This window comes from Poecilia latipinna, unplaced genomic scaffold (genome assembly GCF_001443285.1).
Source record: "Poecilia latipinna isolate Pla-1442-1.1 unplaced genomic scaffold, P_latipinna-1.0 Scaffold54, whole genome shotgun sequence".
NCBI lineage: Eukaryota > Metazoa > Chordata > Actinopteri > Cyprinodontiformes > Poeciliidae > Poecilia > Poecilia latipinna.
Window position 1 is genome coordinate 1,048,731 of NW_015112670.1, and position 18,651 is coordinate 1,067,381.

At 37.6% G+C, this 18,651-nt stretch overlaps 3 protein-coding genes across 3 annotated transcripts; 1 reads left to right on the forward strand and 2 right to left on the reverse strand.

Annotated features, from left to right (window-relative positions):
• On the forward strand, nt 1–732 carry LOC106959870 (free fatty acid receptor 2; the record flags this gene model as incomplete). Its single annotated transcript, XM_015052701.1, has 1 exon — nt 1–732. A coding segment is annotated over one exon (732 nt), but the record flags the coding sequence as incomplete, so codon positions are not given.
• Nucleotides 733–5,985: 5,253 nt separating this feature from the next.
• On the reverse strand, nt 5,986–10,471 carry lim2.5 (lens intrinsic membrane protein 2.5). Its single transcript, XM_015053710.1, has 5 exons — nt 10,317–10,471; nt 8,340–8,552; nt 7,138–7,287; nt 6,797–6,931; nt 5,986–6,156 (listed from the first exon to the last, which is right to left on the reverse strand). Exons 2-5 carry the CDS (start codon nt 8,515–8,517, stop codon nt 6,095–6,097), a joined length of 525 nt encoding a protein of 174 aa, XP_014909196.1. The 5' UTR covers nt 8,518–8,552; nt 10,317–10,471; the 3' UTR covers nt 5,986–6,094.
• Nucleotides 10,472–11,809: 1,338 nt separating this feature from the next.
• On the reverse strand, nt 11,810–18,230 carry vsig10l (V-set and immunoglobulin domain containing 10 like). Its single transcript, XM_015053698.1, has 12 exons — nt 17,949–18,230; nt 17,419–17,745; nt 16,612–16,884; nt 16,258–16,524; nt 15,854–16,096; nt 15,452–15,733; nt 14,220–14,312; nt 13,610–13,834; nt 13,407–13,526; nt 13,003–13,043; nt 12,336–12,422; nt 11,810–12,244 (listed from the first exon to the last, which is right to left on the reverse strand). Exons 1-12 carry the CDS (start codon nt 18,019–18,021, stop codon nt 12,170–12,172), a joined length of 2,106 nt encoding a protein of 701 aa, XP_014909184.1. The 5' UTR covers nt 18,022–18,230; the 3' UTR covers nt 11,810–12,169.
• Between the last annotated feature and the right edge of the window lie 421 nt (nt 18,231–18,651).

The following is an 18,651-nucleotide window of genomic DNA, read 5'->3' on the forward strand; positions in this document are numbered from 1 at the left end:
CTTCCTCTCAAGATGCACGAGGCAGCATCGGGGATGCAGTGGAATCTGCCCAACTTCATGTGCTCCATCACCTCCTTTACCTTTTTCTCCACAATATACACCAGCTCCTTGCTGCTGATGGCCGTCGCCGTGGTCCGCTACGTAGGAGTGGCCTTTCCTATTACCTATAAGCTATTGCAAAAACCTGTGTATCCGATCGTCATCAGTGCTGTTATTTGGTTGATCTCAATGGGACACTGCAGCATCACTTTCATCATCCAGCACCATCCATCTCTCTCCAGCAAAAACTCTTCTATCTGCTATGAGAATTTTACACAGAAGCAGCTGGAGGTTCTCCTCCCAGTGCGTTTGGAGTTTTTCTTCGTGGTCTGCCTTATACCTCTTATAATTTCCATTTTCTGCTACGTGCGCTTAATTTTGATTCTGTACAGCCGTCCCAGGATATCCTGGATGCAAAAGAGGAAGGCTATCGGCATGGCCTTGGGGACTCTTGCTGTGTTCCTCATTTGTGTTCTGCCATACAATTTCTCTCATTTATTGGGTTTCTTCCAGGGAAAGAGCCCTGAATGGAGGTACTACACTTTGCTGCTCTGCACATTAAACACCTGCATCGATCCCATCATATTTTATTTTTCCTCCTCAATCTTCCACTGCACCAGCAAAAAATCTATTTTCAGAAAGCGTCGTGCTATTGATGTAAATATGGAAGCAGGGGGCACATGTTCAAGCTGAATCTGAATTTTAATCCTGCTATTTGCTTTTAAAGTTGCACTCCACGGTTTCTTTATTCAGTTGTTTTCAACTCAGTTGTGTTGAAATGATCTAGTGCTGTTTCTTATTAGATGTATATTAACCCAAAACCTTGGTTAACCCTTTAAGAAGAAAACTAAAAGACGTACTGTGTAGGCTTCACAATATTATTAGTCACCAGGAAGCTGTCAGCTTTAATGTGGTAGATTAATTTATCATGGTTGACATAAATTAATCCTTTAGAGTAGGTGAGATACTCAGCACCAGTGCATTCAGTAGATGTATGTTTAGAATTAATCTGTAAGTAAAAGTATGAAAAGTAAAAAGAAGTTAATTTGTCTTCATTTGTACAGAGATCAAGAACAATGTAACATGTTTGGAAAAGGGTTAAACAAATAAACTGTAATTAAAATATGTATTTTAATATGTGGTTGGGTTTGAAGCTAGATCATTGTGTAATTAGTTTCAATATCCAAAGAGCTTTAAAAATGTATTGATAAAGTTATTGATAAAGTTTAAAGTTAAAATAAAGTTATAAATACCAACTCAAAACAGCTGCAAATGTGGGACGTTTTTCTGAATGAAAATGGCACACCATTTTACACTGTCTCGTGAATTTTAGCAAACTGCACAAATTCCTCCAGTAATATGTAATATCATAAAAACAATTATTTTATGTGTTAAGCAACCTTCAAAGAGGAAACGATTGTTGCTGTCCAATCCTTGTAGAAGAAAGAGAAACATGACTAGGACACACTAAAACAGTTGTGCAGTAAACTCACTGTCATACTGTATTTGGCCATCGTTATGCAGAAAGCTGTTATGGAGGCTGCTGAAGGTGATTACATAACCCTCACTGAAGTTTATGTAAACACAATGGACTGATGTAATATTCTAGATTCAGCCGGAAAGACTAGAAGGACAATATCAGGATAATTCTATGTTCTCGTTATTTAACTTACATATTTCAGTGCAGATATAGCCATAAGACAGCTTTAATAAAAGTTCCCTCAAAAAGAAAGCAAGTCCTTTTTAATATACAAAGTTTAAAGAAAATAAAATTTTGCATGATAGTTAATATTAAAAGGGAGGTGAAATCTCATTGCTCAGCACAGGGAGAATAAGGCTCTGTCATGTTTCAGTGTGACGATTGCATTGCCTGGTTGCATCATTTTATATCAAGTCATCTTTAAGCTGAGAGCACATAGAACAAAGCTTAGCTGAAGCCAGCACCAAAAGACTTGTGATTTATTAGCATTTCACAGGCCCTCGGGTAAGAAAGCTTTGTTTCTCTTCTCACAGAAAATTCTGATTAAAATTTATATTGTTAGCTGTAATTTGGAGTTAAGGCACAACTGCTGTTTGTTTGTCTTAGATCTGAAACGTGAGTAGAGTTTCGGATCTCATGCGAGGCTTTTTCTGACTCAGTGGAAATATTTAAAGTTATAAAGTTGAATTTTATAACAGTTTGCTAAAATTCTCGTGAATTTTAGCAAACTGCACAAATTCCTCCAGTAATATGTAATATCATAAAAACATTTCTTTTATGTGTTAAGCAACCTTAATATCAGGATAATTCTATGTTCTCGTTATTTAACTTACATATTTAAGTGCAGATATAGCCATAAGACAGCTTTAATAAATGCTTTCTGCAATTATGAGCTTTAGGTTTTGTTGTTTTGTTTACCATTGTGTATTCCATGTCTCAAGTAGTGGCAACTAAAAACTTGTAACAACAGAAGAGTTTAAAAACCAACAGGAAAAAAAAAATAAACTGACTGGCTAGACTCCTTTACGGGTGATTGCCAAAGGAAATCACAACCACATCCGTGTTGGTCAAAGTAGGACCTTCCTAGTCAGAAATTGTGGCGCTGAAACAAAACCTAGCATCACACACCAGAGGGATCAGAGGAAAATCAAGACAGATTTCTACATAATCATTGAAAACAGGAGAGACTTATAAACTGAGTAGAAGCAGCTTGGAGGAAAGTGGATCGAAGCAACCGAGGGAGGCTGGGTACAGAGAATGACTGAATGAACACAAGGGGGAAACGAGGGGACAGGAAAACATCAACTAAGTAAAACCAAAGTAAGCACAAAAGTGAGTAGAGATATAAATCATACAAACATACTAAAATAAAGAACAGTAAGCTTAAAATCTGAAGACAAAAGCAGACTAAAGCTCATCAATAAATGACCAAGTACCTACTAAAAGTCCAAACAACAAACAAAAAGCAACCCAAAGTTTGGTTTAAATGCCCTACTCTAAACAGGTAGTAGAGTTTTGAATTGAAATAAATAGCAACCTGAAGGCGTTAAGGAGTGAGGTATGAGTCACTAAAGCTCTTTAGTGTGAAGAGATGTTTCCTGTTCATTCCATACCAAGTCGTCATTGAAGTCAACAGGCACCTAATTTTCTCATCTTTTTCTACTTTCAAAGACAGTAAAAACGCTGGACGTTGACTGCTGCATTAGGCAAGTACATATCTTTATCTTGAAAATCAATAAATGTGTTTTTTTTTTTTTTTGCTTCTATAGTTCAATATTTTCAGTTTAGACTTGGGCAAATTGGTGCCATACAAGAGCCATTTCTCTCATAAAGTTAATTTATTATCAGTTACAGAAACAAAACGATATTGACAACGAGGTTATGACAGAATATATAAATTAGATTTCTAATTAAAACTGGGAAATGTATATATATCTAATTAGTATTTTCCTTATTTTAGGGCAACTAAATTACAAAAAAATATACATTTGTTTTATTTTTTGGAAATTACACTACAGCAGCAAAGTTGGTATTTATGAATAATGTTTTCTATATACTGTCTCTACAATATACATTTTGACAGTTTTTATTTTTCTACCTTCAGGATTAAGATGAATTCATTGGTGAAAAGTCAGATTATTCTGACAGTTTACATAATTTCCTTCCTGATTGGCCTTCCTGCCAATCTGGTGGCTCTGTATGCTTTCAGCATCAAAATCCACCACAGTCCTCTTCCAACAGACATCCTGCTTCTGAATCTGACTGTGTCCGACCTGCTCTTCTTGATCATCCTTCCTCTCAAGATGCACGAGGCAGCATCGGGGATGCAGTGGAATCTGCCCAACTTCATGTGCTCCATCACCTCCTTTACCTTTTTCTCCACAATCCACACCAGCTCCTTGCTGCTGATGGCAATCGCTGTGGTCCGCTACGTCGGAGCAGCATTTCCTGTAATCTACCAACACCTCAAGAAACCTGTGTACCCGATCATCATCAGTGCTGTTATTTGGCTGACCTCAATGGGACACTGCAGCATCACATTCATCATCCAACACCACCCCTCCTTGTCCAGCTCAGACTCCTCTATGTGCTATGAAAACTTCACAGAGAAGCAGCTGGAGGTTCTTTTACCACTGCGTTTGGAGTTTTTCTTTCTGTTCTGCCTTGTGCCTCTTTTAATTACTACTTTCTGCTACATGCGCTTAATTTTGATTCTGTACAGCCGTCCCAGGATATCCTGGATGCAGAAGAGGAAGGCTATCGGCATGGCTTTAGGAACTCTTGCTGTGTTCCTCATTTGTGTTGGACCGTTCAACTTCTCTTTTTTGTTGGGTTACTTCCAGGGTCAAAGCCCAGTGTGGAGATACTACACTTTGCTGCTCAGCACGTTGAACACCTGTATTGATCCAATTATATTCTATTTTTCCTCCTCCATCTTTCACTTCACAAGCGAAAAATCAATTTTCAGAAAGCACTGTAGTAAATGGAGACGAGGGACAAATTTAGGGCACTAATTCATGATCAATGTGCGTTTCCTCCCACATGATGTATTTGGCAGTGGCATTTTATTAGTCACCAGGAAGCTGGCAGGCTTGAAGTCGATGATAGCTTCCTCAGCTTTGACATGTTTCCTGTTTGCTATCATGTACCAGCGGCTTCTTCTGAGTACACATGAAGATAGTACTTGTAAAACAATAAAAGTTAACTGTAATGATTAACATGTCAGGAAATATATACAAAGACAAAATTGGAAATGTGTATTTTTTCATATATGCTAGGTGGCTTGTTTGTTGTTAACATTAATGTGTTGTTTTTTTATTTATTTTTTTTTTGTAAATAAATCCTTTAAACAACGACCATCTGCATGCGAGGGTTTTTATATATCCTATGAGAATGAAGAAAGTACTTTACTCTTTTATAACTGTGGTAACTTATTCCTGAGTAATTGGTGGTTGTAAGATGATTTATTTTATTATTAATCTGCAAGCTCTCATACTGCTTTGGAGGCAAAGTGATGAATGATGACAGTTACTTGCTTTAAACTAAAGGTCACCTAATTTGAATGTTCCATAGAAAAAGACATATATGTTGTCCTGTTTTGCATTAGTAAAATCATTGGACCAGCACAATGTAATTCATACAGAAATACAATGTAGATGTTGGATACTGCTTATGGAGCTTGACGTCATATTGCTTTCAAACAAAACCTTTGTGAGATCAAATCTGAAAATAACAGTTTTTTCTTTCACTAAGTCATACTTCTGAAATGTAATTAATAATATATAAGCACATTTACATGTACTGACCATCTCCAGCTACTCACATTTGGACCCTGCTTTTAGACATAAAATATGTTCTCTCACATTTTAATTTAATTGATTGTCAGGCACAGAAAATGAAATGTGAACTCATTTCATTACAGTAGGCAGAGCAACTCATTAAAATCAGAATTAAGTTTTTTTTATAAATACAGAGATATTTATGGCAAAAGCCTAGCACATCCACCTCGCAGAAGTTCTAGTATAAGTCTTAGATAAGGACAGAACATTGACAATCAAAATTTTAAAGTTGTCTGATCCAAATGAAACCTCCAGACATCCTAGGCCCAGTATCTGTAGAGACAACCTTGAAAGTCTTAGTTACATTTTCTTAGTTGCAGTTATAACCCGACTTTATGATTTTGTTTATTGAGTTTTTTATTGGGTCAGAGTCCGAAATGAAGAGTCTAGTGGGCTTCTTAGCATGTCTTCAATATTCCACTGGACAGCTGAAAAGTAGGAGTTCAAGATCCTTTTTCTTAATTTTGTGTTCTTTACATAAGAGAGCAATTTAATAAAGTGTAAAGCAAAATGTTACCAGTGTTGGCTAAAGAACAGATTAGGTGTTTGCATTTGCATGCTCAGTTTTATGGCGTATTCCACCTTAAGGTGTTGTTGACTTGTTTCTGACAAAACACAACATATTTCTGATATCTGCAAACATCCTGATTTTATTTGTCCTCAAAAAGTTTTCTAATGACATCAGTGGGGTTTTCCTTTCTTGCTTTTTGCTTTGAAGTGTCATTTCCTGCTTGTTTCAACGTGGGCCTGCCACTCTTCTGCACTCATGCATTCTGTAGGCACACATGTAGAATATACCTGGAAAGCAAACATGAGTTGTAAAGACAGAATTATTAACCACACTGGGCATTTTTCATAACAAACATGCATGTCAAGATAAGAGAAAAGAAAACATTCACAACAAGAGTGAAACAGTATGTGCAGAAATGTCCTTTGATTTAACATTCAGGTGAGACGGAAGAGGTCCGGTGGCAGACCTTCATAGTTCTTAGTAAGTGACGCTGGGCATTCTGGGTTTGATGTCACTTGGTTTGAGTTGTTACTTTCGTTTTTACAAGAGTTCACTTGCATAGGGAAAAAAAAAACAAAAGAGAAGGGGGCAACAGTTGTGTGTTGGAAACATCCGGGCACTGTATTCTCAATCTATATCCGTCTCCACTTTAGCCCTCTAAAACACCGGGCATAGCAGGGGGCAACAGTTCTTGTCCTGTTGTGAATGTTTTCTTTTCTCTTGCTTTAGGTTGGATTGGTTTAACTTTTTTTTTTATTATTATTATTATTATTGGATTTTGTTATTTCTGACTCCTCGCCATTCCCATCTTGCTTGACGGACATGGTGTGGAGGTTATTTACATGCTTAGTTTGAAATATTGCCTGCTTATCACCAGTAAAACACAACATTTCAACAAAAATTTGCATCTTGAAAGCGTTAACCAACCTGCAAAGAAGGTCATGAGCAGAGCCACCCAGCCAAGTATGTAGGACCAAGAGAAACGCCAGTCACCAAAACGCTTGCCCAGGAAGTTCACCGTCACTCCCGTGTAAATGGCCATTGCAAGCAGGACAAAGAGAGCTATTATGAAGACAAAGATTCATCATAAGACGTCTATCCTTAAAATTAACAGTCTCTTCATTTGACTGTTACCTGGCAACTATTAGATAAACAGATGTCAATGTTCTCTATGATTTCCATTCTAAGCAATCCTTCGATAAATGTAGCAACAAACAAACATAAAAAAGGATGGGGGTTGCATTTTTGCTGTTGCATCGATGACTTACTTGAAACAAAGAACATGATGCCTGCAGCAAATGAGCGGTTGAACCTCTCAAAAGCAGAGAAGTGAGCAAAGGAGAGGATTCCTGCGATGATGCCAGCAAAGCAGGTCATGGCGGACAGGATCATGAAAGCTCGAGTGGCATTCCAGTAAGCTAAGCAGGAGAGGACAGGCTTAAGAATGAGTCCATGCAAGCTATGCTCAAAAAGGATTTTAATTAGTTTGACTAGGCAGTACATGCAGCTTAAATAAATAATTTTATTTCCAGTCCCTGTGATTCTTTTTTAATGAATCCTATTCTTGTAAGATCTTTAAGTGTAGCTAAATCTAAAATTGGCTCAGTTCAACTCAGTTTATATGCATAGAGTAAATTCACAACAAAGGTCATCTCAAGGAACTTTACAAAAATCATTTCATTTCAAACACATCTACATTTCAATTGATCCTAGTTTTGAAATAGTGTGTGCTCAGTTAATTACTGATGAATGACTGCGATGATGAACAGTGTTCCGAATGATTATTTTTGTGAATTTTCTGGTTTGTGTCAGAAAAACATCTTGAAAATTATGACCACTTTAGTCAACCTGGTATCAAATTAGTAAACAAAAGCAAGTTTGTATTTCAAACCGTCAACTTTTCAAGATTTGAAAAGTTAGACTTTCTCTCTTGGGAATTTTTTTTTTTTTTCAAAATCATGACCTTTTAAATGTTTATCTCTGAGAAGAGAACATGCATTTTCACAATCAGGGTCATGAAAGCTGTTGTGGTTTAAATGAACATTTCTTGCAGTTTTACTATTTTTTTTGTTTTAATATAATGTGCAAACTAATAAACAATTATTTTAAAAAAAAAGAGATTCTAATGCTCATTATGCAGATGTTTTGGATTTTTAACCTAAAAAATGTTCTTTCTGAAACTGCGTTCATAGGATGGAAAACAGATAACATTCAGACGAAGCACGGCTTAGTGACGTGACTCATCGAAGCTGCTTGTTAAATAACATGTCAACAGGAAAGCAGAGATCACATATACTGGATAAGGATGTGGCTGTCCTTGCTCATTGCACTTCTGAGGTTCCATTTTTCTTACAACATGAAGAATTTTATTCTTATTATAAGACAGCTGGGAAATTATTGCACCACACGTTAAAAGAAAGGACATTGGGTGCAAGCATTTCAGGGAATGTGCTTAGAACGTCCAACTCACCAATGCTGTCAGTCTGCATGTAGCATTTGCCAGACATGCAGTACCTCCACAGGCCCTGATGGGCAAAGCTGCCCGACAGGCGGTACTGCATCCAGTAGTCTGTTGCTGTCGAGACCACCAGCAAGATGTTTCCCACAATGGCACAAAACAGGCCCCCTCCCATGAAGCTGTACATCATGAGTGACACTAAGGTGCCGGCAAAATCTTTGTGCACTGCAAAAAGAGCAAACAAACAAACTATTAACTTTGTTAGTCATCAGTTGGTTTGCAATGGCAACTAGGAGAGAGGCAAGATCATGAGTCACTGGATTTCACAAAATTGACACACCACAATTGTTCTTTTTGAAGTGAAATGGGTCTTCTGAAAGCTAAAATGATGCACCCAATATGAAACCAAGTGTTTTAGGTTTGACATCCTGTTTTAAATCATTAAAACCCATTGTTGTGCAAGAAATATTGTAATTCTTGAGTGGTATCTCTATCATTTTTGATCTGGCTGTCAAATGTCAAATTCAAAAGCCTTTAAAACATGTACATTTTCTCTAAGACAGCATTTTGGGCAACCAGTAGAAAGAAGACAAAGTGGCACACAAGATAGGTAGCAGTCTATGTTGCCACTGCGTCTAGCAAAACCTTGTATCAGTTTTGGAGTTCCCTATTAACCAACACATGAGGGTTATTTCCCTTTTTTTATTAAACACAGAACAGCATGATCAAAATATAAGATTCAAAGAACTCATGCATATTCAGAACAAGTTTATTCTGGTCATTACGTTTCATACTTTGTGAGAAATTCTGGTGCAGAACTCTTGGGAAGTCTTTGCCAGTAGAAGAGAAGTAATTATGCGATTACTTCTCTTCTATTGGTGAACATGCAAACATGAAAATATTTCATGTGTTGAAAAATGCTCTGTTTTTACAGTTTAAGGGAATAATATTTAATATATGTCAGCTTTCCAGCTAAGTAAATGTTCTTGGTTAAAAATAAATTATGGGGGCCAGGAAGTGATATTATAGACATGAAGTAAGTTGTTTGAAATTTTATTCTTTTATTCTTATTAAACCTATAAATAGTAAAAAAAAATAAAAATGTCCTCGCAGTTATCCATTTGTGCCCTAAAACTTGAATAAAATGATACTTTAACTTGAGGTGAAAGATTTAGCGTTATTCAGAATTGACAAAGAAAAATAAAATAAAACACAATGAAATGTGGCAAATGTTAACATTTGCTGATCAAAAACCAAAAAAGAAATAACATTTTAAGAAAGTTAATCAAATGCAAAATTTTGTGCAAAAAAAGCATAATAATCTATTTTTGGTCAATTTTGTTATACTGTCTTCACATTTTAAATTTTGCTAACTTACTTGTATAAGAATAAAAAAAATAAGTGTAGGACTCGGGACATAACCCTGGATTTGCATGCCTTGACTGTGGACTCAACTTGGGAATTTATGCTTTTATTTGGTATTTGACTCAAGGCTTGAAAAACTTGTCAGTTCCAAAACAGCTTTGTCCCAGTTCTGCAAGTCAGTTGTTTTATTCATGGGTAAAACCAAAACCAAAGGCAGAACAGAAGCAAAGTTTAGAACTTGGACTTTAATTCTGGCCTTGGTTGTCCTGACTTTAGTCTCGATTCTGGACATGCATGTCTTTACTTGAGATGTGACAGAAGTGGAAAGACATGAGGCTGACTTCTGAGTTTCATCTCTAACACCACACAAAGCCCCACACCGAGTTGACATCATTTCATAATATTTAGATACACATGTATATTTTCATTACACACTTATTATCTATGCATGTGCTGCCTTATACAAGAACACATTATACAAAACTGACAGAGGAGATGCAAAGACTTCCAGCTAAACTCTTAAAAGCTTCTGAAGGCCTTTAGGGCCCACAGGTAAGCCATTCTCCTGTTGGCTTGAGTGGAGTCAGCCATTGCAAAAAGGAAGACCACTCCACATCAACCTACCTGAATTCCTCAGGATATATGAACCCTCTTAAGTATCAGCCCTTCCTCGGGGAGAGAGTGCAAACCAGGAGTGAGCAAATCGTCAAAGAGGAAGCTGTAGGCTGAATTCCAAAAGGTTATCACCCCAACTTTCTGTTGATGGAGGCAAAATCCTTTAAAACAATCAGCACAGAACAAATGCACTTGAGCTGGTGGGCCACAATCCACGTGACACATTCACATTGAACTACATGGGAGTCTTTTGGGGAGAGGGGTGAGGGAACGAGGGGCAGGGAGGGGTGATGGTGTGGATACGGGGGAGGCTCTGGGATACGAGGCCACTGCTCTACAGTCCTCGTCTGTTGTTCTATCAGTCATTCTGGAACTGTGGATGTGCAAATGCTTGCAGTACTGCTGTGGTCAATGGAATATGCTGAAGTGCACGGTTTCTTTTAGTGTAGCTGGGGTGTGGTCACAGAGACACATGCACGCTTACAACAGATGCATGACCAACTCGCTGATAAAATTACACACTGCATGCAAAATGTGTTAAAACATGTTGACACTTTATAATGATGTTGCACATGTTGTGCACTGATGGTAAGAAGGCAGAATAATTATGGACTATTCATCCATCTTTACTATCTTAGCAGAAATGTCATGAGGAGTTGTATGTAAAAATACAACCCAGTGACCATTTAGCAAAAAACAGTAAAGGTAGAAGTTTTTCTGGCAGTTTTAGTGAAAAAAACAAAGGCCCAGTGCAGGATTTCAGCTCTGATCTGATACCACAGTTTTATATTTAGCAGGTAAGGATGTTGCACCAGAAGCATGACAGGAGGGGGTATAAAGCTTCTAGTATTGATCATAAATGATTAGAAAAAAATAAAGAAAGAAAGTCATATTCGTAAACATGACTTTCTCTTCTGGGAAAAAGAGGGTAGTCACTTTTCTCTTAGCCATCTCTGACAGTGAGACCCACCCAATATTAGTTTCCACAGGAAGTGAGCAACATGTCAGTCAACTTGTCTCATATAATAGCAAGTTATATTTATATTTTAAGATGCAGTCGACCTAATTTGTGTCTCATGATAGACTAAGTAAATCTCCTAAACTGCTGGAGATGATAAAATATTTTGCTTTTCTGTACACGTTTCTGTCCTATTCTCTCACACAACGGTCTAAAGAAAATGTCATCTTCTCTTAGGTCTGGTTCTGCATAGCTGTTCCTCCCCTGCCAATGCTGCTCTTTGTAATATGTCTATTTTTTCAAAAGAGCTAACTTTTAAACATGCAGAAAAATGTTTAGAAAATTAAAGAAAAGCTATACATTTGGTCGGATTGAGATTAACTCGCCTTATTTACCTAAAACTGAATTTAGTTCATGTAATTTAACCAGTTTTACTGACTGAGAGTTAATTGTCATTGGTTTCTAAAACGATGCCCGATAGATATTGTATGTTTTAGATTTTTAAGACCTTTCAACAAGAAAAAAAGAATATAAAGCACATTGATGAAGGCAAGTATCACCACTTCATGTTTATTGAAGGTATCATCAGTTCTGTTTAGCTGGACATTCAGATGAATTCATGTCATTCATTACTCCACAGCACCATCTGCTGCACAAATGTATGAACACCAGCAGCAATGTATGTTTCAGCAAGCAAGATGAATTTCCTGATTGATATACTTTGTGCAAAGATTAACAGATTATTCAACTTCAGCACAAAAACTTACAAATTACTAAAATAATATCCGATTTTCTGATTTACCTTTAAATGCAATTTCAAGCACTTAGAGAAACAGTAGCCTGGATTTGCATTTTTATATATAAAAGGTCAGTTTTGGAAAAATATACACATCGATTTACTCGTTTAAACTGTCGTTGCAACTCTGACTGGGGCAGGTGGGACAAACATGGGTAGAGTCCCAGATCTTTCAGACGGCATCTGGATTAAAGAATACAATAGAAAAAAAAAAGTTAATTTGAATAGGATTAGCAATTTTCAATATGTGCTTCCTTTGTATTAGAAAAACTACCTGGTGCAAACTGTTGTAGTCAGGAGGAGGCCTAAGCCCTCTGTTCAAAATGTTGTGTGAAACTGCCTTAGGCTGGATGGTTTTCACCTAGAAAGCAGAGATGATGAAAACTTCTGAGACATATTTATCTCTGGGAACAGATGGGAGTTCCAACACAGTTAGATAAAATTATCTTAGGGTGGCTAAACTATTTCAATAAAACTGCAGCCTCATTGAATTCAAGGCTTCGACTAGGCAGTCGTTTAAAATTACTAAAATCAATAACACCATTTCAAGTTATGATTTCTCAGGATTTAGTGTATGTGTTCTGTATTTGTAGGGTAGTGGAGTGTTAGTTCCCCCTTTGCCAATTCGGCTATATTTATAGGAAGAATTGCGAATGGATAGTGAGGAAAATCTTTTACTTGGTACCGTCTACATACACTGTTAAACAATTGTCAGTTTGGGATGCCCATGTTTACTACAGCAAATAAAAAGAACAACAAATGTTTAAAAGGCCCTATAGCCTGAATTAACAAGCATCTGGAATACTGAAAATTGATAAACTTTCAGAAAAATAAGTTTGGTGTGCCGCCCATTTTACAGCCCACCAAGTGTTGGCATACATGAATATTTTCTCATCTGTTGATTCACAGGTTTATGTAGGCATGTAATAAATGAATCAAACCTTCTCAAGTGCTCTGGAGACTGGATATCGTGTCTTGTTGCCTGGACAAACAAAAACAAACAAAAATATTAATATCTTTCAAACATATTTAAGACATCAAAAACTCTAATCCTCCCAGAGAATTGCATGCAAAGATCATTTATATTTAGTTGTACTCTAAAAATGAATCAATGCACTTTGTTCTGTAACTTATATTGCGAGACAGTTCCTGATGTGAACAAAATTATTCATCACCCCAGTTTGCTATATACAAACAAATAAGGTGGTTCAACTGGAGGAGTGGGAGGCTGAAAATCCCCTTTTTGTGACTTAAGTACAAACCTTTTAACCAGATTGCATTTGGAAGTAAAATTTAACACTAGAATATTGATACAAAAATGTGAATGTTTCATAACTTCACTTACTTTTTTTCTTGTGGTGGTAGAAAATTAGGAAAATAATGCCAATTAGTAGGACGAGGGCAAGAATGCTGCATGGGATTCCAGCTGCAATGCCGGCAATGGCAGACCCACTCAAACCATCACCTAAAGTCAGCAAGTCAGGCAGCCGTCAGAAGTTGTCCGGATACAAACAAATCTGAATTATTTGACAAAACAGATTGCCATACCTGGGCCAATTCTGTGAACCTTAGAGGGCTCTCCATCTGTTAGCCGAGCTTTGGGAATGATTCGAAACCTGCATGTCATATCAGGATCAAGCAAGAAGACATCTGTACTCCTAGCATACCCAGGTTTCTGCTGAATGATGCGGTATTCTTTTGAACTTCTCTTAGGAACAGAATAGCCACCACTGTGGCTCAGAAGATCGGGTCCTTTCATTTGGATGTCAAAACCTTAGAGAAGAAAAAAAGTTACATTTTGTTCAACTCCATATTTCAATCATTGCTCTTTTTAAATTGGCTAAATTAGTTGATAATTTTAACAATGTAAACAAACTGACATGCTTTTCTTTGAAGTTCTGTTCTTTAATGTTTTCCCCAAAATACAGTCTTGCTCAGCTGAAAGCTTCACATGTCGCTCAGTGTTTACACCCCTATATTTTGTGAGAAGTTTCTATATTCAACATTTAGTCAGCATTTTTCCAAGAACACTTCTGCTTAGGTAGACAAACAAAGAACAGGAACGGTGGGAAGCCATATTTTCCAAAGAGATCTTTCTGTGACGATAAATCAGCTTAGAGCTTAGTCAGTTGCTTTCCATGAGTCATTTCTGCTTTACCTGTAACCAAGGATGTAGGTGGGACCTCCCAGGTCAATGTGATGATGGTTCCATCTTGATTAGGGAACAAACTGGAATCTGAGATAGTCGGTCCTGGGAAGAGATTTTGGACAAGCAGAGAGACGGGGAGTTGATGGCATGTAAAGACTGAAGAGCTTTGTTTAAAGGGAGAGAGCACTCTCAGGCATTACTTGGCTCCCAACTAAGAGCCTATTGTGTGCTTTTGTCCTAGAAATCAAGTCCAAGAAGGCACATGGAACAGAATCCCTCAAACCATTGCATGCCAACATAAGCATTGGCCATTTGTAAGGTCATGAAATAAAAATCATCTTGTGCGGGAATTTTAAAAACTGCCTCATATCAACTCTAGGAAGTTGGATATAATGCTTCCATTTTGATCTTTTTCTGCTACCGTTACATACGGTCTCTTTAGCTGCACCTACTCGCCTGCGTTTTCTCTGATATAAGTGTCTTTAAATGTTAAAATTGCCCAAAGCTCATAAAGCAAACAGCTCACCTCAAAATGTAAAGTGCAATTTAAACAATCTCAGACCGATTCATAGCTATGAAAAGTTTACAGGCCATTTTGAACTGATTATAGACCTACCAGTTATTATTGCAACACAAAACATCACAATTACATTTAAAAATGGTAAAATTAGTTTTTGATGTCCAATAAACATATTTCAGGGTTTTTGTGGAACTCATTTGCATGGAACATTTCAGCAACAAAGCTGTTCAAAGTGCTTTACATAAAAAATAAAAAAAAATGTTGAGGTCATATGCAAGTTATTGTAGATCCAAAGAGGTTTGATATACTGTTTTACTAAAGCATCATTTAAATTCTTTGGCTTATTTTGAAGGGTCAACCATTTTCTACCTTTGGTCTAGAATCTTTTTTTCTAAGTTAAGCAACAAGAACAGATTAAGTGTCCTTTCATTTAAAATAGTTGCTACGTTTTGCCAAATTTAATAAATGGTAGAATCCATGTCTAATTTTAGAGGTCCTGCTATTAAGCAACACACTGCATAGCAATGAACATTTTCTGTATTAAAAAAGTTTTAATTTGTAAAAAAAATAAATAAAAAATCTTTATCCTACAAAAAGTAAATAAAATGTCCATGTGCATCAGCTGCTGTCCTCCTTTTTCACGTTAAGAAAAACCACAGACCGTAGTCTAGCCACCACTGCTTTGGGGATAGACAGAGGGTTAGTATGTATTCTGCTGTACCTTGCAGCTGAAACAGCTTTCTCTGACTGCCCAGTGGATTGCGACATGTGCAGGTGTAGTTTGGCGCAAGCAGGAAAGTGCTGATGTTGTAACTGCGAATCTTCAGCTGTGTGGCGTCACTGCTGATCTGGTACGTCGACCCAGTGACGACAGACTCATTTCCCTGGGACCATGAAACCACAGCAGGAGGGGACGCCTCACTGACACAGCGGATGGTTACTGCAATTTTTCCATCCGAGTCAACAGAGGTTTCCACAGTGGGAATAAAATTTCTGGGACTTTCTGTGTAGCAAATGGAATCTTGGTAAGGGTTGTTCTTGAGGCCAAAGCACCGTTTTGATTGAAAGACAGGTGTTCATATAAATTCAATAAGACATAGAAGGGATAACAATAAAATATTACTTGCGGTAATGTTGCAGGTGTTTTGTTCAATTGGATGCTCTGCTAAGCAAGTGATAGTTTTGTCATTGAGGTTAGCCGAGGAAGTAACAGTGAGGCTGAAGGTTCCAGCTCCGCTGCTTGTATTACTTAGCGCTGGGAAAGACAACTGGGCTTCTGGCATTCCTCCTGCCCACTTGCACTGATACTGCAGGTCAGCGTTGTTCACAGACACCACAGAGCATGTTGGACTACCCAGCGGCACATCTGTTACCAGAAAAAAATACCTAAATGATTACAAGGCTTAATCAGACAACAGGGGTAAATTTTCATGTACACACTTCATATAAATGCTCTATGTTCAGATACTTTCAAGCCAATGCTAAGAGAGCCAATTAAACATAAAATTAGAAGTGTTTTTGGCATACCGTAAACCTTTAAAGTCACATTCTTCTCGCGTTTCTCCTTAGTCAGCTCATTGACCACTGAGCATGTATAAGAGCCTCCTTGACTGGTCTGCACGTTTGTCAGATTTAGGACTCCTTGGTGAAAATCCGGAAGAATTTGACCCCCAAAGATCCACTGAGGAATTGACAGTGGGAATCCTTCAGCTTGGCAGGAGAAAATCAGAGAGTCCCCTGCTTTGTAGAAAGGTTGAATTGGCGGTGGCTCGACAATGGGCTCATCCGGCCCGTCTACAACAAAGCAAATTTAAACAAAACATAGAAGGATGCGCACACAGCTTTTAAGAAACATTCAGAGCAGAAGAGGATTCATCTCACATAGAACAGTCACATTCTTATGTGTGGTCACGCTGCTGAAGGGGTTCATCAATGTCACGGAGTATGATCCCTTGTCTGTCCGGTTAGGTCCAAAAATTACAAGGCTGGCTCCCTCTATCAAATAGCGCGTGCTGTTTTTCAGGTCTCTTCCATTGAAGCGCCATATTTCTTGCTCAACAACACCTTGAAGCATGCTATATTGTAATGTGAACCGCTCAGCTCCCTCTTGGGCAAAGTCAGTCTCTGTGATCAGAGTCACATTCTGGATAATTTCTGTAAACAAAAATGTTACGGATAAAAGCAACTTTGCAAACTGGATCCATATTATCAGAACTCTTATCTATTTGCAGGTGACTCTCAATAAGGTACATCAAAACCGTTGTTCATGTGAGATAGCTTCATTACACATTTCAAGCATTCATCTCCTTCCATTTTGATTATTAATTAAACCAAAAATTCAAATTCTCAATCAATGAATAACGCTCAAAAGGCCGTGGCTTTCCACAGAGAGTTATATCAGGTATATTACTGGAAAATAAAGTAGGATGAAAAAAAAAAGAAGCAGCATGCACAAAGAAGAGTCACAGATTTGATTTTAGGGAGAGGCACAACTGTAGATGGAGTCAGCACCTTAAGAGCCACCACCCACAGATGCAAGTCCTATGAAACCTTTTGAAGCTCTGCACACTTAACTTCAGAATAGTTGACTTTATATGACTAATGTGAAAAGTTCCACTAAATATTACACATGTAGTCAGATCATCTGCATATTTAATGCACAACATCTCCCACATTCCCTTAACTCACCATAAATATTCAGAGTGAATGTCGCTGAAGCTATTCCCTGCCCGGACTTTGTTAGTTCAACAGTATAGCTTCCAGTAAAGCGCAGTGGCACATCTATAAAGGTAAGAGATCCATTCCTTTCAATTTCGAGCACACTCCAGCTGTTATTGGCTATGTCTGGAGGAAAATTGGCATTTATAGTCCATGTCCCCACAGGCAGAGGTCCCTTAAACCAGGTAACCACTGGATCAGAGGCACCACTGTAGGACACAGCCAGAGTCACGTTGGTGCCAGCTAAAGCATTCACCAGGGTGGGACCAACAGGAGACACCACCAGGCAGTTACCACCTGCCAGGAGGAGAGATGAGTTCAAAAATTAAACATTTGTTCAGTCTCTAAACTCAATAGATGGTCCTGCAAGGTTTTTTATTTTTTATTTTTATTTTAATTTTTTAAAAATATTGCTTCTCAACAAACCCTCAGTATAAAAAAAAGAACAACGTATACAGTAATATTTTCTCTTGTAAAAACTGAAAAACACCGAGGCTCACCTTGAGATGTTAGGATAAAGAAAACAGACACAAGCACTGGCCTCAGTTTCTGAATCCCTTTCAACCACGTCATCTCAGGTAAACAGAAGAATCTAGGAGCTCATCAAGAAAGTAGAGAAAACTTAATTACGTTTCTGTAAAATCCAACATGGGGGGGAAAAATAATAATAATAATAATAATAAAAAAACCGTCCTTGGCCTCAGACTGACTTGCGCGAGGGTTCCTGAGAACTCGAGCTGCGCCCCGTGAGGTGTTCACCTGTGAAGAGTCAAAGCCTTGATTGTTAAGAGGCCACGCCCCTTCAATGCAAAAGAACGGGAGCCTTATTTTCTCTATTTCAGGATAACAGGGGTATGTTTGTGCTACAGTTTCTTTGTAATTTGCCTTCTATGAATGTTTCTTCAAGACTGATGCCATGAGTATTTAATCGTTATAAAGTTAACCAGAATGGGATATTATAAATTAGCTGTTAGCTTCCTAGGAGTTTCTCTTCTCAGCTGTAGTGGTTCGCCGAGGCCCTCTAGTGGTAAACACAAAAACAAAATCTGACGTACAAATTCAATGAACCTCACTGTTTAAGATCCAAATTTTAAAAAATAATAAAAAATGTATCCTTTTTAACTTTTGAACATTTTCTGGCATTCTTTTTTTTTTTAACGTGATGTGCTTCATGGTCAAAGATATAATATTGGTAAAAAAAAA

Coding starts and splice junctions, on each gene's coding strand:
- lim2.5 (XM_015053710.1), bottom strand. CDS start 8,517: ATGATGTACAGCTTCATGGGAGGGGGCCTGTTTTGTGCCATTGTGGGA. Junction 6,932..7,137: donor CATCATGTTCTTTGTTTCAA/GTAAGTCATCGA, acceptor TCTTCATAATAG/CTCTCTTTGTCCTGCTTGCA. Junction 6,157..6,796: donor GCTCATGACCTTCTTTGCAG/GTTGGTTAACGC, acceptor TTTGCTTTCCAG/GTATATTCTACATGTGTGCC.
- vsig10l (XM_015053698.1), bottom strand. CDS start 18,021: ATGACGTGGTTGAAAGGGATTCAGAAACTGAGGCCAGTGCTTGTGTCT. Junction 16,097..16,257: donor TGTGACTTTAAAGGTTTACG/GTATGCCAAAAA, acceptor TTCTGGTAACAG/ATGTGCCGCTGGGTAGTCCA. Junction 15,734..15,853: donor CACCTGCAACATTACCGCAA/GTAATATTTTAT, acceptor TTTGCTACACAG/AAAGTCCCAGAAATTTTATT.